This window comes from Rhea americana, unplaced genomic scaffold (assembly GCF_003343005.1).
Source record: "Rhea americana isolate MKP2758 unplaced genomic scaffold, rheAme1 scaffold_422, whole genome shotgun sequence".
NCBI classification, from domain to species: Eukaryota; Metazoa; Chordata; class Aves; order Rheiformes; family Rheidae; genus Rhea; species Rhea americana.
The window spans coordinates 301,433-325,106 of NW_028186560.1; the positions used below are offsets into that span (position 1 = coordinate 301,433).

Below are 23,674 nucleotides of genomic sequence, written 5' to 3' on the forward strand. Positions count from 1 at the left end.
AGTAAGTAGACAATGAGCCAATTCTCTTTTGGATGATGTCATTAAGAAGTAATACTTAGACTTTTCATAAAGCTCAAAGTCATGACGTAGCCTGTTCAGTTCAGATTAATGTGGCTGTCCAGAAATGACCAAAAAAAAAAAAAACTCACTTCCACAAAATCACAACTTCAAAGTTTTCTTGTTTCCTTTGTTTTCCCAATTTTATTCACATTTAATTGTAGAAATCKGAAAAAGTTTATGTCCCTCACTGGAAAAAACAAAGACACTGATGGCAAAAAGAAGTCTCTGGAAGTTAGGCTTTTTYCCCATTTGTTTAGGAACAACTCTTGAGAGGCCCTACTCCAGCTGCAAGACACATCTCTGTATCTCTAGGAACTCATCCAAATGCTATGACACCCTTTTTATGCAGAACTACTTTTACCTCTAGAGATTGTTCTCTCCTTAGGTAGAGAGTCCCTGAAAATCTTGTTCTCCGCTATTTCTTCTGTGTTCTGAGCATTAGCTCTGAATTTGGACTCACAGGCAGAAGCARGAACTGAACTACTTGGTTCTTCCCAGTCACAGGAATGGTGACACTCGCTGCAAGAAATGCAGCTCACTGGATTAGGAGAGAGCTTTGTGAATGCTAGACTACTACCAGCACCTTTATGTTGAATGTAGGTTTTTAAGTGAATTTAATCTACTACTTCTGTGAGAGCAGAACATGTAAGTGGCAGGCAGAAACACTGTGAAATCACAGCAGAAGGTGGCAAATTTGGTTGATTATTCATGCTTGCTGTTCACTTTATATCCAGTTTTCTTTAATGCTTCCTTACGTTTAATAATTTTGCAGTGTATGGAACTTCATACTTTAAAATCTTTCTACAATGACTATGAGTTTCAAGGCATACATTTTTAGAATGATCACAGTGTCAGGGAAAAAGAAGGATTAGAAATGCAAAAGAAATGTGCATTAGCCTAGTATCCTTTAGGAAAGGACAGATGCTTGTTTAGTCCTTATCATTGTCCTTCAGTTCTAGTGAGAATGGCAACATGACAAGTTACTCATCAAATAACTGTTTTTAATCCATCATAAATCAGTATTTATTTTCCTGGAGGTATTAGTCCACACAGATCAGTAAACCAAGATGATTAGATTACTCCTTCTTCTAAAGCAAAGAAGTGTCATAGCTAAACAGGAATTGATGTTTAGAATTTAATTTTGTGCTCCTTGAAAATATTTGAGTTAAAACCTCCAGATGAGATCCCAGAGGTAACAGTTTTTCTTTAACAAAACAATTCAAATATTTTAAAACTGCTGAGAAGATCTACAGACTAAACAAATGTAATTGGGTCCAGTTTATATGTGTTTTTGCTAATCCTCTTACAAATAATGTTGTAGTTAAAAAAGAGAACGTGCAATAAACATTRTCTAAAATATCTGGGTATTTTGAAAATAAGATTTGCTTCTGAAGCTTTCTCTGTAGCAGAAATAGTGTAAGTTCCTCTAAATGGAATGAAGTTTGTGCTTTCTACTAGGGATGAGTAAGTTATCTTCTGTATCAGATTACTTTGCACAAGCCTGTAAATAAAATTTTCATTTAAAATGATTTAGTGTTGCTTAGAAATAACATCTAGTCACTGCAACCTTTCCAAGTAAGGAAATGTCTAACTGAGGAACACATTTCACCACCATATCAGCAGTTCCCCTTAGAGTGATGACTCCACATGAACTCCCTTCTGTCTGACTGGGCAGATGAACTTTTTTCCCTTATGCTGTAGTGTAAATTTTTGATTACAGACTCAGCAACAATGGCAAATATCCAGCACTGGCGTACACACATAGGTTAAACGCAAAGACCTCTACGAATTGTGGGACAAATGCAATAATGTTTTGATGACCTCATGTCTCAGACTGCAGAAGAGGATAGATGAACRCTCAAGTGCTGAATTAGTGAGCGATAAGGACTTCTGATGACCAGAGCTGCACYTCATTAAAGAAAGGAGACCTCAAGATTTCTGTTCTATACCACTAASAAGGGTAAGGCAGAAAGATACGGCAAAACCAGAATGCTGTATGTGTCATCTTTCATGGGTAAAGGACAAGTCTGTTAAGGAGATCAATGGGAATACTATATGAAAAAAACCTCATTACTTGAGAACCCTGTATAAAACAGTTCTAAGGCTGACAGCAATGCCTCGTAACTGCAAAACGTCCAGCACGTCCATTGCTCAACCTTTGAAAACTGGGGAATAAATAGCTAAGGAGAAACATACGTATAGGTGTGAAAAAGATTATTCAAGAAACATTGTTCACGATTTCAACCACAGCTAGTGAGCTGGGGGTGGAATTTGGGCTGTTTTTCATTGACCACCATAATAGAGCATGACTCCTTTACATCTTCGTTTCTGCAGCTCAAGATAAGTGGGTGCAGAGCTGCCAGAACTACGCTCTCATTCTTTCATGACTTCAGGCTTCTCTTTCTCAACAACTTATGAGGAAACAGGTCAGGTGACTGAGGGGAAATCAAATGTATGAACATCTTTAAAATACTCTGCTGACTGTATAGATACTATAGGTACTTCCACATACTAGTWCATCTACGTGTTTCACTCTCATGAGTGTTCTGACAAATTTCCCTTAGCTCTAGGAGTTAGTTCATCAAGTATAGTACTTTGTGAGTGTACATGTCAGAAGCCACGCTATAACTTTACAGATAGCCTGAATTAATGCATCGTTTAGAGAAGTGGACCCTACACTTTGGATGAGCACACTTATTCTCATATTTATGATTTTTTTTTCAGTAAAATGGTTTGATGCACAGGTGTCACAGTATGGCAGAGGTTTACTCCTTTACCTAAGAAATTGTTGGTACTTCCTGAATTGCCTAGTTCTCTCAGGAGACAGCAAAAAAAACTATTTATTTGCTCAGAAGAGTTAAATCACTACGTATTTTACATTTTGTGCCTTCTGAAAGAACTGGCTATATGGCTAACTGCATCAAAAAGGCATTCTAATAAGATCTTTGTTARCAGTTACGAATGGCATGCCATGAGGACTCAAACTTTACAGAGTTTACTTTTACAGTTACTTGTAACCAAAACTCACGAGTTCTCCTGTTATTCAAGCTGAAATGATTGCCAGGAGGAGAAACAGCTCGTATAGAGATATGTGAGAAGATAAGAGACACAGATTTATAGATGTCAACCATGACAGACTYAAACCTCAGGATTCTTGAGAGAGATGCTTTACCAAAAGTCCTTTAACGTGGCAAATGTAGGCATTTATAGATTAGGAACCACATTCAGAGGCAAATTAAGTGCTGTCACCCAGGGTTGAAGACTCAGGCCTTCACAAGTGAAATTTTACATCTGTTTTCAAGTTAAGTGCCAAACTTCTGTGTATACTGAATAGATTGGAAGAGAGAGACTTAAGCACCTAGACCGGAACTCACAACAGCCCAATAACTGGAAGCTGGGATGCAAGGCCAGCCAAGAAAGAACTGATGAAGCAGACAATGTGACTGAAATTGTTTCTTGCATGCACTTCTCTTAAATATTTAGGTGTAGTTGAGGGATCAGTATATTTTTCTTCAAATTAAGCAGAAGTTGGCTGTTGCGATATTATTCATCTTTTACCCAATAACCTAGAAGTACCAGAAATACCTAGTGTCTCACCATAGGTTCAGTCACGTCCTCGAATAGTAACCTAGCTGCCAGCCTCGCTGGGTAGAAGTACATCTGAATAAAGAGGTACATCTTGAATAAATGCAGGTTAATATTCAATACTGCCGTGAACTCAAGTGTAAGTAAATGATGATTAATGCAAGTGCTGAGACATTCTGCTTCTTCATCCTTCAATTGTTTTCATTTTCTCTTTCCTTTTTAAATCTATAATTAATGTAAATAGTTTTAACKCTCGGTGGCAGCTATTGAGGCTTCAAACCATTCCCTTCCCAGCCAGGTGCTAAGCCAAAGCTTCAGGTTCTCTTTTATTCCCCCTCCTCTCAATACATTTCACATCTTTGGTTTCTCGGTTACACAGATTGCTTTGGGCAGGTGGAAACTGTGCTGCATAAATGCCGTTGGGGCACTTTTCTGGAGCAGACTGAGCCATCCTCTCAGATGAGAGTACTAATCAGGGGGTCTGGTGTGAAAAGTGGACTTCTTTGTTGGTATCTGTTCAGTGAATTCATGATGGATTTCTCTGTTTTTCTTCTGGTACCTTAAGTGCTTTGTTGTTCTTTGTTGTAGTATTTATAATTAATCACACAAAAAGACTAGATACTAAAAAAGAGACAGAATCCTCAAATGAAGGTTCTCTGAATTCCAGCTCAGATGATTTATAYGTACTATGGAGAGGAACGAAGTATGTAGGTACTGATGTTTTGACACAAAAATTCTCCAAATTTTGTATTTTTCTCTAGGTTTACACAGGAGTGCCTTTGTCATGACTGCTGAGCAACAGAGGACCCAGATGACTTGGGCCACTGCAGGGTTCATATGCTAGATCTGTTTTCAACCCTCTTGTCTCAGTGCCTCAGTCTGGTAGGTGCACTCAGAGCATGTCCTCTAGATTGAAACCACACAAAACCTGCACAAGCAGGAGTGAGACYGTTCTTTGCACATCCAGGTACAAAGAGGCTCTCAGTTTCTTTTTTTGTACAGTGGCACAACTACAAGTTCACTGTASTGTATACGTATGTGTAATATGCACTGAAAAAAGATGAATCCAGAACCAAAACTCTCCTCACTGTGATGGCAAAGTAAACAGACCATCAGTATCTTTTGGTCCTGAAAGTCATATTAAAATTCCGTCCAGTGTCTTTTAGAAAAAGTCTTATGTGATATGCTATTTAAAATAGACCTATTCAGTCTTGTTTTCAGAACTGTCACCCATTATCAGAGAATACGTGAAATGTCAGATTTCATGAGAACTCTGAAAATGTCAGATTCCTTTTTTGGTCCTTGATACTGCCATGTTTTGAATACTTGATGTTGTTATTCTTTTTTATCCTGTTATTGCAATAGCATATTTAAAAACATTATAGATTGTAGYATAATATTAAATAAAAATAGTGTATCTCTATGATATGTACACACTGTGTAGTATGTCCAACAAATATATGTGGATACCAGTTCTTAAAGAAATATATTCAATATGGTACTCACATGAAACGAGCTCATTGTCAGTTGAATGAAAAGTCTTATATGCCTTGAAAGACCTTCCACTTGTTCATCAGTGATGAAGGTAAATACAAATTCATGGATCCCCAACAGTGGAATCAGTACAAGYGTAGATCTTGCCAATCTTAAAAATAAAATGATTGATCATGGTATTTCTGAACATCCTTAGTGCAATACAGAAAATTTAGCCACATGGAAATATTTCTGGAATCATTTCCTCAAAACCACCTGTGGAATGATTCACCTTAGTATTTTGAAGACAAAACTCCAAATTTGGGGCTATCAGAAAAGTGTACAGAAGGGCATTTTCACTTTGGGTTTAGAAAAGAAAGTTAGGAAGAAGAAATTGGACACAGAAGCCAGTGGTATCAAAATTTTGCTGCTAGGTAACAGCATAAATATTTGTACAGCTAAATATGTGTGTTCTGTTGCCAGGGTTCTCAGACCTTTCTATCCCTTCTGAAAACTGGAGAACCCGTGTGTGGCTGCACAAAAAGTGTCTGTGATTCTGTTGGAAATATTCTATTTTTCAAAAATGCAACCAGAATAATTTTCACAGAAGCAAACCTTCTTTAACGAGGAACATGTTTGCATGAATGAAAGAAGAGGTATCTAAAGARAGTGGGTTCTGAGAAAGACTTACAACATGAAGAACTTTAGTTTGATTCTTTGAAAGTTTAGCRAAGTTTTAAGCAATATAAAATAGAATATAATACAAAACATCAGGCAATGTTAAATACTTGTACTGCCACACATAATTACCATCTCAACAATCTTTCTGTAGTGATCTTGAGAATATAGCTGAGATCTTTAGGGCTTTGTATTTAGGRGGAAAATTGAAATAGGCTCCCTGCTCACATAATGAAGTTAACCCTGTAATGTCCATTCCCCACCCTGCCACCCAGCCTGCCCTTGCCRCTGCCACACAGTGGGAAAACATTTGTACAGAACCCAGCCCTAGATRTTCAACAAAGATATGATGGTCCATTGAAACTCTGGCCAAAAGAGTCATACCAGGGACTTGCAAGAGTGCAGATTAAGGGTGATGATATGATTTGCATTTACAAGGCAACCAGGGACACTCTTCAGTCAAGACTGTGTATCTATGAGCAAAAGGTAGCTCAGATATTCTAATGTCATCCAGGAATGTCCCAGAGATCTCCTAAACCTCTCTTTCTTTTGAAAGCACTTTGTCACACTCAAAGAAAACCAGAGCAGTGACCCCTTTGTTGTGGCAGTAGAGGCTGTTTGTGTACAGCAAGGATTCCCAAGAACAGGGATCTTCTTGCATTGCAGACTGTTTGAGAAAACGCCCACAACAGTCGGGACACAGGCTGTCTATTCCAGTCAAATATGAAAATACTGCTTATGGAGCCTGGTTCCCCAGATGGCTTTCGTATATCCTACTCTGAACATCTGTACATACTTTGTCCTTTTGTTGCTGGCACGTAAACATAGAATCTACAAAGCGCACGTATTTATTACATACCTGTATTTGTAATCATGAAAGCTCATTTGCTGGGCTTTTAGTTTGGAAATCAGCAATCTGAGAATTTTTAAGAAGATCCCAAAATTAACCTTGAAAGAAAATACATACTGGTTATTTATCTTCCATTACATGTTTATATTGTAACACAGAATTGTGCTTYGTTTGAGGGGTGGACACTTATTCAGAGCCATTTTTCTTGTCTTCATCTGATTTGATGAGATATTACTGATCAAAATCTAGTTCTTACTCTGTGTAAAGAGTCACACACTTTTCAGGAACATTCTTATGCTTTTTATACAAAAGCCAAATCTTTAAAATATCTCAGGGAGATAAGGTGATACTATTCCCTCTAAAAAAATGGAAAGCTTGAGCATAAATAGGTGCAAGCCTGAAGTSCAAAAGCTCACCAATTCAAGGTGCTTTGGTTTGATTTTTTTTCAGAGTATTTAGCATAATTATGTCACAGAATTAAAGTATCATGCTCGTTATTCTAGCTGCAGCTGCAAGTGCTTAGCATTCGCCTTTGTCTGGGCTCTCTGGACATTTGGAAAGCAAAAACTTGAATTTAGTAGGCAGTTGTGATGTTTTGCTTAATGACTTGCCCAGCATTGCGTATGAACTTGGGGACAGAGAGAGAAGTGGCAAGCAGTTTCCTGAGGCAGGACCATCYTTTTTCTTCATGAAGTCCTTTCCTGTAAGTCCCATATCTCCTTCATTAAGGGACATGTCTTGCAGACAGTGTTTTCTTGTGTTACTCTGTAGCAACAGTCTATCCTGTGGGCAATTCTTTTGGCAAGTTGGAGAAGACAAAGCTGTGCACATGCACAAGGGGGCTGAGTTACGTTTAAATGGATAACTTTCCTTCTGGCTTTTTCTAAATTTGAGAATTGGAATTCTCCTTGTAGTATAATTTTTGTGCTTACAAATACGAARTATTCATTGTAACCAACACCGGAAGGTTTTCCAAAAGTAGAACTAGGGAACATTTTCGATCCAAACTTATTTTTGTCAGAAAATATGRTTTATTTTAAAGATTTTTTTTTCCACAATGAATCTCTGCTTTCCACAGAAAATATTGATACTTCATTGAAGCTGACTGCCATATACTAGAAATATTTTAAGTCTTGATGCTTTAAGGAAATGTTGGAATTTTCCTTAGAACACAGAAGCAATGTCAAGGAAGAGTAAATATGAACCTTACATTTAAGGTTTGGATGAGTGATTTCTCCCCACCACCATCAGTATTTCTGGTCTTATTTCCCTGCATCCTTAATTCATAAGAACTCCCTATGTGCAGAATTTSGGAACTTTCTAGTGGTGCTCACTGYATTATATCACTCTCCCCAAGTAACCTGCTCATTGAAGAAAATGAGATTTAAAATATTTTACGCAAAAGGTTCTGTGCTGATGTACGCAGATTTGTGCAGAATTCACTGTATATACAAACATCAGTGTTTTGAGAGGCTGACACTGAAAACTTTGTTACTTGGAGATAGGAAGATAGGAAGTTATGTTCGTCCACAAGAAATCTCATTTACATTCTTTTCTGTCTCAGCTGCTCTAGTTCAAGAACTGGATTACACTTGGAGAAAAGGTGGCAACAGAGAGGCAATCACATTTATGTAAGATGCTGGGAACAGATAATTTAATTCTTACTGCAATGGAAAACAACATTGGTCCCCGGATGATCCACCAGATTCCCATGTGTTCATTTGTTCCCCAGCACCTGAAGAATAATTTAAGGTATGGTTACATTATGTTCATATTTATAAATTACAAAGCTTAAATTAAATATATAAATGTTTCAAAAGAAACACGACAGTTTYACTTTTCTTAGTTGGCTTTCAGGAGAAATGCCAGCTTCCTAAAATTAAGAAGAGAGTCTTGTCAATAACTGTAGCTGTAGCTTTTTTAAGATCGTTTATTGTGCATTCAAAGTCTTGGGAGAGGTTGTCCTAGACTGCAAATTTCAGAACCAAACTTAAGTCTTTGGATCCACATCACTGTAAGATTGGCCATGTAATCTTTAAACTGTAATTGGGTAAACTTTGAATTGTGGCCATCGTTCTTGACTGGCTAAACAGAATGCATACTGTCTCCTTGAAACTGTCTCTTTTTCTCTGACTACAACTTTTGAATTTGTCTCAAGCACTTCTTCTGCTTTACTAATTAGCCTGAAACCTTGTAGGACTGTGCTTTGCCATTTACGGTATGCCTGTATAACATCTAGCTGTATGGGAGCATAATTGTGATCCTGACGTGTCAACATAAATCCAAATATCTATGTTGCTATTTCTAACAAACCTGAGGAGCAATCATGAATAAAATATGGAAATAAAACAAAGAAATTATAYGTAGGTAATAGGTAATCTATGTGACGCCATTAATAACAGCATCATTGAAGGCCAGCAGAATGGAAAGCTGATGCTTACTCATGTAAGATACTKTTACTGGTTCATTCACTGACTACTGACTATATTCAGTTTTTGTCATTATTCTTCATGATTAATCCTTTTTTCCAAAATGACAGTCCTTGCCAACTGAGTTCAAAACATAGATCRTCTCCAAGCGCTAATCTCCTTTTCTTACAGGATTTTCTCAGTGAAGATGTTTGTGCTGACACTTTTTCTTCATATAAGCGAACAATCGATATGCTGATTTATATGAACTGTCCTATCACAAGAAAATTATAATAGAGTCCTGATTTACTTGCTAGGATAAGAGAGACACAATATGTTTATTAATTTAAATGTTCAGGTTGTTTGCCACTCCAGAAGAGTGCTTCTTTCACAGATTCTCTTTCGTAGATTCTGCGTCATACCTGCAAGTCCTGTGTGGTTGTCTCTGTTATGCCTGCACATCTATAATTGTACTAGGTGCCTATGTTCAGGCTCGTAAATACCTCTTCACTTTCTGCAGGACTACGCAAAGATAAATAGTTTTCATTTGAGGAACTGTGAATATCAATTCTACTTCCTGATTTATGCATGAATAAACCTGAAAATTCCTGGAAGTAGTTTAATGCAAAAGGACTAAATTAAATCTAGAAAGTATACCAAGTATTAATGGATGCTGCATAATCTTAATATAATCAATAATTAACATAATAATAATAATTAATATAATCAATATAATAAAGTCAATGTTTCTGTTGGCTATTGTAAGGTTTCCAGAAGGCTTCTAGAAAAAAATAAATAGACCCAAACCCAGTATTCTAAGATAGTTTTTGCTTTGTAACCTACCCTGTATTTTCCAGTTTTGATCTGCTTATCCCCCAAGGGCCCACAAACAAAATAGGAACAACTGAAAAGAAGAGGAGGTGTCAATTAGAGCCACACTTGCAGAATGGTTTCTACAAAATACTGATGTTACAGTAGTCTGCAGTGCAAAGACATACATTTTTCAGTTTGCTATTTAGATGTTGTACAAAAATCAACCTTGTCCTATCTTTCAGTTTTTGTAGCTCAAAGACAAAATGAATCTCACAGTATAATTGCATCTCTCGTTTTCAAACATAAAAAGCTTCACTATTGATATATGTATACACACATGCACTGCTGATGAGACTAAGTCTTGTAAGTTGCTGGCGTTGAAAATTCAAAATAATTGGTGCTAGAGGCCTCACAGACTACCTAAAACAGTGGTTATTAACATTTTTGATTTGTCAAGCACTGCACAATTTTCAGCGGAGGAGCAGAGCTCTGCCTGGTTAGTTAAAACAACTGACAGAAGGCTTGCTTTCCTGACTTGCATTTCCTGGACCCCTTTAAAATAACCCATGGCTCATGTCTGCCTATTGTTGCTACCTCTTGCACAGATTGAAAAAAATGCTGAATTGAAGTGTTACTACACTATTCCAGTGCCTACAAACGTGCAAACACAAGCTTCAAGCACAAGGCCATACAGGCTACTAAAGGCAGGTGTTCAGTTTGATTCCTAATCCGGTAATACAGAGACAAGTCTCTAGAGGATGGAGCAGAAAGGTAAGATGTGGGTCCCTGCGGTCAGACAAGGCCCATTTCAGAATACTGGGGCACTAGGAATGCTCATGGAGAAAACTGGGTGTGCAGCAATGCGAGGAAAGGGCAGGAAGCAAAATACTCTCAGGTGACAGACCTCTGAGTTGGGGAGGTGGGCAAAGATATAGAAGGAGTCTCACTTGGGTGGAAGATAGCTTTGGTGCAACAAATGGGTCTGAGAGGCCACTCAGCCTCAAGTGCAATGAGACAATACTAATCAGTGCAAGGCAGTGACCTTCTTGTGTCAGCAGCCTGCATGCTATCACAGGAAATATTAAAAGAACAGTGTGGGAGGAAATAGGGAAATCATGTTGTGGATGATTGAAGGAGCCTCCAAAGTGTCAAGCACAGCACAGAGGTCTGACCACGGACAATGAAGACTGATGGAATTATTCGACAGAAACTTTTAATGTCTGATGAGAAAGAAGTAGAAGAGCAAAAGGAGAGATGGAAAACATGGGATCTCATGGTTAAAACTGCAAGCCTGAAAAATAATCCTCACAGGAACATTCTGCATGGATGCAAATGAGGCAAGAAAAAAAAGATGTTTTAGGAAATAAGTTACAATGAGAGATGTATGGAGGATTAAGGGAATAAGCCATTTATTTCTCTTGGACACTGAGATAGTTCATTCTYTGACGGGACTTATCTCCTTCCTTTGGTTCTAGAGAGAGTCTAGGTTTTAGCTGCATAATCCTAATCTTGTAACTATCAGATAAAACGAACCCTCCCTTTTGTTTTGTAGAAACAGAAAAGATTTAAGCACTACCTGAGTAAAACAACTCACAGTCTGAGATGTAAATAACAATCGGAGCCTGGGCATGAATACCTATGTACTCCCTGGAAACATAAGGAAGCCCATTTGGGATACCTGGGACTTTGACTACATAGAGAAGAAGAGAAAATGAACTTTTTAATCTTCTTTTTAACAGGACCCTTTACTGCAAGAAACTGGACTTATTATGGAAAGAAGACTGATTATCTGACACAATTCTGACAGAAGAATTTCTATCCAGGTACCAAAATATAATATTTGCATGTTTCTGTTTCTGCTTTGCTTCTGTCCTGTGAACTTTTGAAAAAAAAACAGGTTATCCATAATGATGTCTCAATATACGCCTGGGCTTAGTCACCAAATCTGAGCTGCAATGTACTAGAATACATCTATATACATGTTCAACTCTGCTCAAACCTGTGAGTGGATTTAGTGCACAAGGGTTCCACATGTAGCATTTCATATCTGCCTTGGGACCTGGGTCAACTGCATTTGAACATCTAGAACTGGCTTTGGTGTACTGTGCTTCAAATGATCTTATTTAGTTTATTTAACATTTCCTTATCTCCTCGTCATAGCTATTAGCTACCTATTTCTGTCAAATTGTTTASTCTGTTAACATGGTGGATTTAAACTTCGGCTTAGCCTGAAGGTTAGTATTTCCCTTTCAAGTGTGAGAAGAAACCTTTTTTTTTCTAAGTATGCTGTAAGACATGCCTTTCCCCTTTGTGCATGCTTCCCTAATTAAAAAACAATATTTTTCTTTCCAAAACTTTTCTCTTTTGTTGTCAAAATGTAAAGTTATGTCTTACAATGAAATAGCTTTGACTGAAACAACAAATCAACCTTTTTTTAAAAAAAAATGTGAGAAACATAATTTTCTAAGGTCACAGTGCATAGACTGATAAATGTTTCTGTTTAATCATCATTCTGTAGGTTGAGCAATAACTGTGTTTTAAAATTGTTGTAGTGTGGGTTAACAGAGAAGGATCTTCATTTATCAGAAGGTCCCCAGAAATCCTCAATATCTCATAAGCCTAGATCAAAACAACCTGGATTTCCTAATTTCCAGAGATAAGCCAATTTTTATCTGGTCCTTAAAGAACTCAGAGGTGCAAGGTGCTGACTACTATATTGGAGTACTGCTATTGGTACTATATAGCTACTAGTGAAATTGGAAGCTAGATAAAATCTTATTTTGGCTTTAAAATTGCAAATCAAGAAGAAAATAACATGGATGTTCTTATTATTAAGAACTGAAAAAAAAAAAAGGTTCCACAGTTGCAGTCAAGGCCAGCTCAGAGTTTTGCATTCATATCATGGAACTATCTGGTCTAATACTTCAGAATAAAGTGTGTCATTGCCAAAATTACTGACTCTGAGTATTTTTTAATRATTTTGGATAGCATGATTACACAATACACGAAGTGAAGAAATCAGTGGTACTGACATCTTTAGAATAAATCACAGAATACCACAGAATGTTCTCTTAACGTGCTTTCAAAATCTAGTCCAATGCTGCAAAAGACAAAAAACAGATATTCTTTAACCAGGTCAGTATCAGTGCAAGCCATGTCTATAAAAGGCAGTKAAGATTTATTGGTTTTAATGAATCTTTGTTCTTTCAGACTTAACAGGTTTGCCTGAAATTAAGTTACCTTTTGTATTTCAATGGAGTTTTATATTACACTTTGATTCTTTTTTGCAATATTTTAGATGCTTAAGTCCTAGTTTGGATCTTGCTTTAAGTGTCTATTTTTTTTTCCTAACACTGATTCTTAGCTAATAAGTTAATACAGTCACATTATGAAAGCAGGAAAACATACTTTATCTGAAATTCACTTAATTCAAGGAATTTCTCTAGTAGGCTATTTTTTTTTATGTCATCCAATTCCCTTTTAAAAATTCAAAAGAGAAGTTAGATGTCCAAGTAAAGTGAACTACTTTCATTCTCTGTGATGGTTACACAGAGAGCCTGGTATAACCTCTTTATCCAGAGTAAATAATTCTAACAGAGAGTATAGCAGAGCAAATATGGAATAATTTATTTACAACTAGGTAACCATCCACTACACAAATCCTTTTAAGAACCAGTTTCTTAGTACAGAATCTTTCTTTCTTTAAGAGTGGCCTGTGCTACAGTCCTACAGTTGTAGATAAACATTTTTACCTTCRAAAATACAGGGTGAGTGGTGTTACTGTGCTAGCTTGCAAACCCATTAACTGACACAGGTCATATAAGTAGAAGATCTTATTATGGCCATATGTCCCACCTTCCTCAACTCGGGCCAATGAATTTGAATCAGTAATTCTTGCACCAAACCCACATATTGACTTATTTTTTCTTCCTTTTTTTTCTTCTTATAAAACCTTCAAGAGCTCATAGACTGTATGAGTAGATTTTAGACCTACTATTGGGATTTCTATTACTGGGAATTAGAAAACCTTGGCTTTCCCTTCCCCTCTGTACAGGCAAGATACAGAGTTATGTCCTTTGACTGAGCTACAAATATAATCRTCAGATTTCACATTACTTTGATATTAAAAAGAAAAGAAATATGATTATTTGTGTGAGAAATTTCAAATGCTTGTAACTAACTTTACATAGTTTTTATTTCATGAAAAATGCCTGAAACAAGACTTTAATCATGTAGCATTTCAGATTGTCTTCCAGCTTTAGACACACTATGGAGATTACAGAAACTTAACTGTTAATTGTGTTACAGATGTGAAGGTGAATATATAAAAAAGCAAAATGTTACTGTTCAAACATCTTTACCATGTAGATGTTCTATTATGAAGGCAGAAAATGAAGCTGATGATAATGCTGCAATATTCAGTGATGACGCAGGAAGCACAAGAGTCAAATTCCTGTTCTGTCTACTAGGATATTGCTTAAATATAAAACAATTTACTCATTTCCAGCGTCTGCAGGTCAAACTGAACTGCAACAAAAGGATCATTTCTAGGTATATCTTTACTGACAACAGTTGATTTCTAAATAAGCAAACACAAGTGTGAGTTTTCTGTCTTCWTATAAAGTATTTGTCACTGACTTTAAAAACAGTACAATATCAAGAACTTCGAAATTGTTATGCACTTACCCCACCCGATCACAATGTATGTCTGCAGCAGTCGTCTTTCAGAGAGTACAGCATTTACCAATAACGTATGGAGATAAATTCCTTCTACTAATAACCAAAAATAATTTGCCCCAACGAAGTAATGCATGAAAAACTGGGCAGTCCTGCAAATGATTAATATCTGCAGAAATGAGAGATTAGGAATCATTGTTATATATAAAGGCTCTGACAATATTTTTTCTCTTTGTTTCCTTAGCAACCCTTCTAAAACTACCACATGGTTGTGATTTATTATCTCAGTGATGTATCATGCAACATACTATGTTGCTGTTATTTGGAAKGATTTGGGCTCTTTCGAGACTAGGGGTAAACCTGCAACGCCATCAGGCTGGCTAATTCAAAGATGCTTTGATCTTCACAATGTTTGAAGAACTCGTACTCATGCAGAGGAGAGAAAGCATCTACAAATATACCAACGTCTGCCTCAGCTTACATTTTAATGCCTCTGTTCAACTGACAGCTCTGTCTTTTCTACAGAATCACAAGGAAATTCCCTTTTCCTGCTTTAGCATTAGTAGAGTTCTGTTGTTTCCATGGTAGGCAAATAAACCTTTTAAAGGTGCTTGTGAAATGTATCTGTAAAAGTGAAGATTGTCCTCTAGTTTTGAAGCTGGGAAAGGACAAAGATCAGAGAATTTATCTTTACAGTATAAAAACACATTGTTAGCTTAGTGCTTAGGTGCTCTTTACAGCCAGTGAAGGAACAGACATTTCCAGGATGTCACCTCTTCTTGAGTAGAAATCTCAAATATTTCTTTCTTGACTATAGAGGACATCTCAACACCGAGAGATATCTACCTTGCCAGTGTTTTCAAGGAAGGAAAATCAGTGCCTACATGAAGCAGATTACATAGCTCATTTAGGGAGCAAGCCTTCTACTCATTTCTGTCTAAAGGAAGTAAGAAAGAATAATTTTTCTGCAGGGCACCATAGTGCAAAGAGTAGGAGGAAATGGACCAGCCTGCAATATATACACTTGATCAGCAATATGTTGACTTTTAGTTGTGGAGCTTTGCTTTAACTTGCCTGAAGTGAACGTAAGAATTTGTAGGAGATGTATAAAATCAATGTATAATAATTGGGTTTGCATGTAGTAGAATTGTAGGTATGYATAATTGTAATTATAATTGTATATACACATGCATTATAATTTATCAAATCAGATAGTTTTTTCTTTATTATCCTAAGGTTTATCAGCAAAATGTCACTGCTCAAAGTTCAGCTAACAGCTGAACATCTGAAAATGTCCTTCCATATAGCAAACTGTTCTGAAACTTTAACTGTCACAGCCACCAGCAGCAACAGTACTCTATTAGCAAAGAACTAACAAGTTACTTCAGAACTGAAGTAGGACATCCATCCGGTTTCATCGTTTGGTCTTTTYGAGTAAGTATTGTAGAATATAGTGTCTTTTATAAGAACTGCTGTGGCACGCAAGATAAAAGATGCAAATAAATTCATATGGATGTAGTTTCTTGTGCAGTGAAGTTTTCTGTGGGAGAAAAAACAATGCATGAATGYTTTAGAATACATTTATTTCACAGAAATGAAAAAAAAACTATTATATTCATATTGCTGTCATCAATGGATTTGGCTTAGGAATTGCCTTTGCAAGGATTATTCCTAAAATATATGTATTTATGTCTGAAGTTAAACAATTAACTCAATTGCATGAAAAGAAGACTGTACATGTTGCAGCCTGTAATTTAAAAATGTATGTAAATTTGTACTAACCTCAGTAAAGAAAGTATAAGGAGAGCTAATACAAGGGAGATGAGAGAGAAATAATATCCTATGGTGTACAACAACTGTAGTGTGGTAAGTAATGTATGTTCTTCTTCCTAAAAGAAAAAAAAAGAAAAATAATCAAGACATATGTGCAGGCAGATAGGGCATGAACACTAAATCAGAAAATTTATATCCAATTTCTTTTRTGTTGCAACACAGCTATGGAAGGTTTGTGATGTCCACTCCCTCCTCTTTTTCTCTTGAAACCAGTGCATGAAAGAGGCACCTACAGAAGAGTCTTAGTTTCTTCATAAAATCTGAAGGCATTTAAGGCTTCATTTCCAGAGTGCTGCCACACAAATGCAATTCTGATTCCTCATTATAGCTAATCATTGTCATGATTATAAGCACCAAATTGATGCTGGTCATTTAATAACTGCAGAGATCAACTCATTCAACCTGTACACACACACGCAATTCCTGCTTGTGCAAYGTGAGGACACACCTGCACATCAATCTTGTATGTAGAATTTTGAGATTTTGCTTTGTCCATAGAGTCATTGAAATAGACTGACTTCCTTCAAGAGTTCAGAGGGGAAAAAAAAATAAAGTTAGAATTAAATYAGAATATATTTAGAATGTCTTTGAATGATATAAACAAGACAGCAGAGGAAAAGAGGGCACAYTCACATTCTTTCTTTCCAACTTGCTTCAGTTTGCATTTCTTATTGCTAAGCTTTGTTTAGACTTTTATGTCTACTTTCCATATGTCCGTATTGTTTTTTCTAGCTCAAGAAAAGCTTCTCTGCGGAGGAGACACAGAAATACAGTATACATGATGCTTGTTATCCATATTTGGTCTCCAGAGTTTCTCTTGGAATTTGTGTCTTTTCTTCAGTGATTTCATTGTTTCCTTAGTTMATTATCCTATCGCTCACTGCCAGGGATTGTAGCACTTTCTCCTTGCAATGATCTGTCTCTAACAAGCTTATGCTATTTAACACTATCTGGAGAGAATAAGGAGTTGTACTTGCTAATAAAAGCTTTCTTGGAGAGGGTGAAAGTAYATAGGGACTGCAGTGTGGGTGCAGGAGATCCCCATAGTACAGCCCTTAGTCACTCAGCTTCACGCAAACAAAAAATTCAGGAATGAACATAATAAGAAGCACGAGTTATCGTCCTGTCTGTGGCAATTTTGCAACACCAAGGCAGATGAACCCGAGCTGATTCTTTTGACGTGGGTGGATGCCAAGCATTTTGGAATTTTTGAACTAAATATAATGAACGGTACAAAACCACACTTAGCACTGGAAAGAAAGCTCGTTAAAGGTTTCAGAGGAGCTGTCTGCTGTCACATAAGATGAATTTGTGTGTTACTCTCCCACCCAGAAGTTTACAATCCAGGATAATCAATAGATCATGAACACCCCTCAGCATACATGAATACTTATCACACTTGAATAAATAACTGCAATTTTGGAAATCCATATGTTCACTATATAAAGAGCTTATTAAGATCATAAGTAATATATGAGGACGCCGAACTAATAGTGTTTAATAAAGTACTCAATAAATTAATTCCTTTCAATAAAATAATAAACAATATTATAAACAGTATTATTAACTCTAAGTAACAAACAGCAAATAACAAAGAATTAACAGTAATAATATTTAACCAAAGAAACTTAATTTTGACATTAGCTAAGCTGAACTTTRTGGCAATAGAATACACAAGAAGCCTGAAACCGGATGAACTGCGTGAAACCAAATAAACTGCACACTTTACTGTTATCTGAAATGCTATAGTTTAAATTGCAACTCACCCTGCTCCATTGTACGAGCAGGCAGCAGGATTAGATCCCTTGTTCGCTGCCTGAAGCTTTGTTCTTTACTGAAAAGGTAACCTGAATGTTGGAATTGAGCATACGTAGTGGCAGATTTCTTATGCAGAGGATGCAGTCAGGCTTCTTGCAAACGAAGCAGGAGACTGACATACAGCTTTGCAAACCAGAGTCAATTAGTAATTGCTTTCATTTTATCGTCAGTGCAAAAAGGGGAGCACTATCAATGTGAGCAATTTCGTTTTGCTCTTTATTAAGYTCTGTAGAACTGTTCCCTGTGCTGCCAAAGCCCAACACCTGGGCTGCGCGCTAAGCCAGGCAGGGAAGAAGGGTGATGCTCGCACTATGGTAGTCCTCCTGTTTGCTACTAGCTAAGCTCTAAGGTGAAATTCAGTACAGGTAGAAGGTAAGGGTTTGYTCTTCACTCTCTTTTTCATTTGAAAGGACCAATTAATGGCTCGTTAAAGGCTAGAAGRAAGTGAAAGGAATTAAGACTTTGGCAAACTATGGCTATTTGTGATAGACTGTGAGATCCTCTGAATTTTAGTTACTTAATAGCCAAATTGCTGTATTTTTCAATTTTATTAGGAAGAAGCCAGCACACGTGAACACTGGATTCTGAAGAGAAAATAATTTGTGGCATCTGAAGCAGGAATCCCCATCCTTAATATTTCCTCTTTCTCCTCTTCTAAATAAAAGTGTAGGTTTYCATTTGGGAATCTAAATGAAATCTGAAAAATCTGAAAAGCCTTTTCAGATATTCAATGTACACATTTTATCTGTTACTCCAGAAGAGATTAAGATGATTAAATATTAAAAGCATAATATAAAACATTATACTTACATTTTTCTTGAAATGATTTTTCTCAGAACACTCTGAACTATCACGCCAAATGTCTGTGGAGTTTTCTCTCGTTTGCCAAATTCCCTGGTCCAAGCAGATTCTGTATACATTTCCTACACTTCCTGAAAGTAAACAGAGATTAAGTCTGAAAGGTCAAAATAAAGATTTCATTTTTCATATACACTTTACAGATTTCTCCCTTTCTTTATAGCATTAGAACCTCCCTCCCCCACCCAAAAAAAGGAACAGGAATGTCTTGTCTTTATCACCAAAAGATATTTTAATTTTTGATATCTTTTTGATATTTGAAAATTTCTTTTGCATATTTCCTTAGGAGAAAGCAGGAATGCAATCTAGCAGAAATCAGTTCTCATATGCACCTAGTATTTACAATAAGTACGTGATTATTACACCCAAAAGAAAAGCTCACATTTAATATTATTTCTTTTTTCTCCTTAAGCTCGTACATACGCACATCAAGCATGCCCAAGTTGTGTAGCTAAAATTGTAAGAGGAAGAGGACAGTCTGATCGGGGAACAGTCATTCTCTTGAGCTTCAAAATACCTGTGGCTGGTGTTTTGTTTGTGTATTTTGGGGCCAGATTAGCAAGTGGTGTGAACTGGTGAAGCTTCCTTGGCTTGAACTGTGCTGTTTTCATTTGYGCTAATTAAGAATTTGCCTATAACAGCAGAGGAACAGTATGGAGATGCTGGTTGATGTTTGTTTTTCAGCAGTGCCCCCTTATTTTCTTCATGAAGGATGGGATTTCCTTTAGCTCCTTGACCTCATCTTAAAGCTGTTCTCAACAGCTGCCTTCCATTTATATCTAATTAAACTTGAGGATTTTTAATTCATTTTTGAATTAGTGTTTAAGGATGGCAAGAGCAATGAGAATATCTTATTTCACTTAGGATAACTGGAACTGAGAGAACTGTTTCTGGAGTGTAGTTTGTTATGATGGAGCAGGAGCTTTGTTTGGGGAGTGCATGTCCGTGCTTATTGCACCTCTTCCAGTCTGACAAGTAGTAGAGTTGTAATAGACCCCAGCTGCAGAAGGGATCAACTTTGGTGCTTTTACTGGCACTTCCACATGCCTCAGAGGGGTAGAGGCTGCCTTTAAGGACCTGTTCTGTACAAAATGCCAAACAAAGAAATTGCAAAACATGAATAACTGAGGAATCCCAGAAGCCCAGATCAGGTCAGGTTAGGAGGGAACTTAGGATTTGTGTTAGTTTCCAAGAACCAACTTTCACAGTTGGTTTCTCACAGTCATTCAGCAACTGCTCTTCTCTGCTGTGGTCCTGCTTTATTACCAGGTTAGCTCCAAAGCTGTTAAACTGACCAATCCGCAATACAAAGAGGTAGAGTGAAGAAAAATACTTTGGGAGACCTTAGGCACCAGTACCAGGGGGAAGTCTGGTCACACACCATAAACTGTAATTTTCACAAGGGCCAATGAGGAGGATCGTAGAATCATAGAATTGGTAAGGTTGGAAGGGACCTCTGGAGGTCATCTAGTCCAACCTCCCCACTCAGCAGGGTCACCTAGAGCATGTTAGACAGGGTTGCATCCAGGCGGGCTTTGAATATTTCCAGAGAAGGAGACTCCTCAGCCTCTCTGGGCAACCTGTTCCAGTGCTCCATCACTCTCACAGTGAAGAAATTCCCCCTCATGTTCAGGTGGAACTTCCTGTGGTTCCATTCTGTTTAACAAATCATATGGGGGGGGGGGCGCTGGAGAAAGCTAGGATAAGCAGCCCACAGTAGTCTCCCATAAACTTAAGTGTTTAAGTATACTGGTACTTGCAGGTGATTTTAGAAAGKTCGCTAAGAAAGTAGGTTATGTAGTGGGAAGCAGAATCTCTACCCACTGCTGGTAGGAACATCCATCCTTTTATTTTGGAGAAAGGGAAGGTTGTTTGCTCTTAAATATCTTTATTCCTGCGCATATAATTCTTTTTCCCTTTCTTAACACCTTCTTGCTTCACTCTGTCCAAGAAAACATTGTTTGGAAAGCTCATTTGTTCAATCCACCACTTGCTGGTGGTGCAGTATGACCTACTGGAGGGCTGGCTGTTCAGACACCTTTGTTTGACTATTGAATTTTCTGGCTGAAATCTTCATTTCTGATTTCAGTGGAGATCCCAGAAGCTGAACCCCATATCTGGTGCTGCCATTCAAGGCCTGGCAGTATATTTACACATTCTTGGAAATACTCATTTGTAGCAGACAATAATGGAGTTGTAATAAGCACAGATGGAGAGAAAAGGATAAATTACATCACAACAAAACATTGACAGCAGATCTGTGCCTCATGTCAGGAAAGATGTGAGATAGAAAAACCTTCAGATAGTGGGACACTGAGACAGCAGAGAACAGCACCTTAGCTGGATTCCCAGCAACTCCAGGAAAAGTTACCACTTTCACATTACCRTTTTCCAACCACGGCAAATACGAAGGACAAGGAACAGAGACATTTCCTGGTGGTGAGTAAGGCCAGCAAACAAACTGATCAAATGTCCCATTACAGTGTATTCCTGGGGAGAGAAGCAAATAGATGTTGTTTTACAAAAAAAACATTCAAACAATGGATAACAATGAAAACCGCTGTGCACTGTTCCAGGTAACCTGCAATTGCACAGGTTCGTTCTGTGTGGAGTGGCTACGACTCCCGTCGCATGGAGAGCTGCGTAAGAATGTCACATGACATTCTTACAACGAAATTGGATCTCATTGTTTTCAGAGGTCTCAAAAGGATGCGCAAAAAGGATGCATCAGCATTATCTAGGCTCTTCCATGTCAGCTTTCTAACTTGAGGCGTACTGCTTTTCCAAAAAGATGATTATTTTTTTTGACCTGAGATATCACCTTGGACAAATCCAGCTGCAATGACACGGAGTAAATGCAACAGGAGAAATCATGGAAGCCAAAGATGAAGTTTGTAGGATCCTTTAWGATTTTTGAGGACTAGGAGGAAGTTTCTTCCAATGAAATGCAGATAAAGATAGGCATGAGGGAAACTCCTAGAGAAAAAATAAATAGAAAATAAAGGAGGACAGGGTTGCAAGAAGAGGACAACTAATAGGACTGAATATAGCTCAAAAACTGAGGCAGRTTAAGTGAGAGTTTCAGTTCTAAACTTTGTCCAGCATCTGGCCTTTAGAAATATAGCAGGATGAAGTCAATGAAYACGAGTCAGCTAAGAGACTAGGACAGAAGTAAAGAAGCCATAAATGGTATTTGTTTGCAATAGTTGCTGAGAAGAAGAAAGCAAAAGAAATCAGTGCAGCTGAAAAKACAAGTATGATGAGCAAAATATATGATAGGCCCAGCTTGCATACATGTTCTCATTGACTAATCACTTGTTGATAGGGAGGCTGCCTCCCATCTATGTTCATGCCCCTCCACCTCTTTTGAAATGTAATTGAAATRTTTGTAACATGTAACATGTTTCAGGACAAAAAGATACCGCAACTTCATGATTGCATCTGTTTGCGGATCAAGTTATAGTTGACCGTACTACATTTAGAACTTAAAAATAGATACACACTTCCAYAAATCAAGGTAAAGAATTTGAACATTTGGATATTCAGTGATGTTACTTGTAACACTCTGCTTTATTGTGCTGTTTGTTTGCTTACCAGTAACTACAGTTGGTTCCTGTAGCATTTTCAAGCATTCTTTTTTGTAGTTGAGCCATCTAGATGTGGTTTTTTCCAGTAGAGATCCTTTGGCCTGTGGGTGAAAATACTGGATGTAAAGAAAATCATTTAGAGCCTTGTGGGTTTTAAAGGCTTCCTTCAGTTATACAAATTTATGAGCAGAAGAGAGGAGAAGAGAGCAGAAGAGAGGAGAGGAAGGAGAGGACAGGAGAGGAGAGGTAAAAAAGGAGGAAAAACAGAATCCCCTTTTTCTCTAGGAAGCTATTAATGAAATTTCACCAGTGGCTCTTTTTGTCTAAGCAAGAAATCTATTGCCACAGTTTTTTCCAACATGTGCCTGAGTCCCTTCTAAAATCTACATAGATATTTAATTGCTGGGTTCTGGGGGAGTGCACCAAACACATTGGAATTTCGTTCCAACACTGCAGAAAATGTGTGCTGATCTTCGCAAATCTTTCAGCCTTTCCAAGCCTTTTAGAGTCAGATTATTCCAAGGTCAGCTAATCATTCCTGTGTTTCTTCTGGATTAATCTATGAATCCAACTGATGATAATTTTCTGGGCTGTTTATATTTTAGAGTATTTTTAAAGATAATCAATTGTACTCAGTTGAGAAGTTCAGTAGAAATTTGAATAAATGAGTAATGAATAAACAATACTATTTTTCTAGTAACAYTTTTCCTCTAGTGCATTCTGTGCTCCCCTTCTCTGCACTTCAAAAGCCATTTCATCCTCCAACAGCTGCAACCTTGCCATCAACAGCTTTCTTTTCTTATTAAAGAAAAAAAAAAGTGCAACTGTTCATCTCAGTTTTATTTGCCCACCTGCACCTTTTACGTTGCCTTTTTGGCCTGGACAGGGAACAGTCTTACTGTTGGAGGTTGTCGTGTGCCCAGAGGGGAAAAGAGACTGTTCTCAAGATTTCTGGCTTAATGAAATAGGGCATAAATTTTTACTTTTGTCCATGTCAAGGTTTTCTCCACATAAAACACCATACAAGTGGGGTT

At 37.4% G+C, this 23,674-nt stretch overlaps 1 protein-coding gene across 1 annotated transcript in view; it reads right to left on the bottom strand.

The window, feature by feature from the left end:
• GLP2R (glucagon like peptide 2 receptor) overlaps positions 1-23,674 on the bottom strand; it is a 35,948-nt gene that overhangs the window by 5,855 nt on the left and 6,419 nt on the right. The window contains exons 2-11 of the mRNA XM_085315219.1: positions 22,648-22,741; positions 21,439-21,543; positions 19,006-19,127; positions 16,327-16,433; positions 15,928-16,084; positions 14,554-14,713; positions 9,898-9,958; positions 8,312-8,381; positions 6,656-6,744; positions 5,152-5,290 (exon numbers count right to left, since the gene is read on the bottom strand). Of these exons, the coding sequence (XP_085171345.1) occupies positions 5,152-5,290; positions 6,656-6,744; positions 8,312-8,381; positions 9,898-9,958; positions 14,554-14,713; positions 15,928-16,084; positions 16,327-16,433; positions 19,006-19,127; positions 21,439-21,543; positions 22,648-22,741 (1,104 nt within the window). The remainder of the gene's footprint in view (positions 1-5,151; positions 5,291-6,655; positions 6,745-8,311; positions 8,382-9,897; positions 9,959-14,553; positions 14,714-15,927; positions 16,085-16,326; positions 16,434-19,005; positions 19,128-21,438; positions 21,544-22,647; positions 22,742-23,674) is intronic.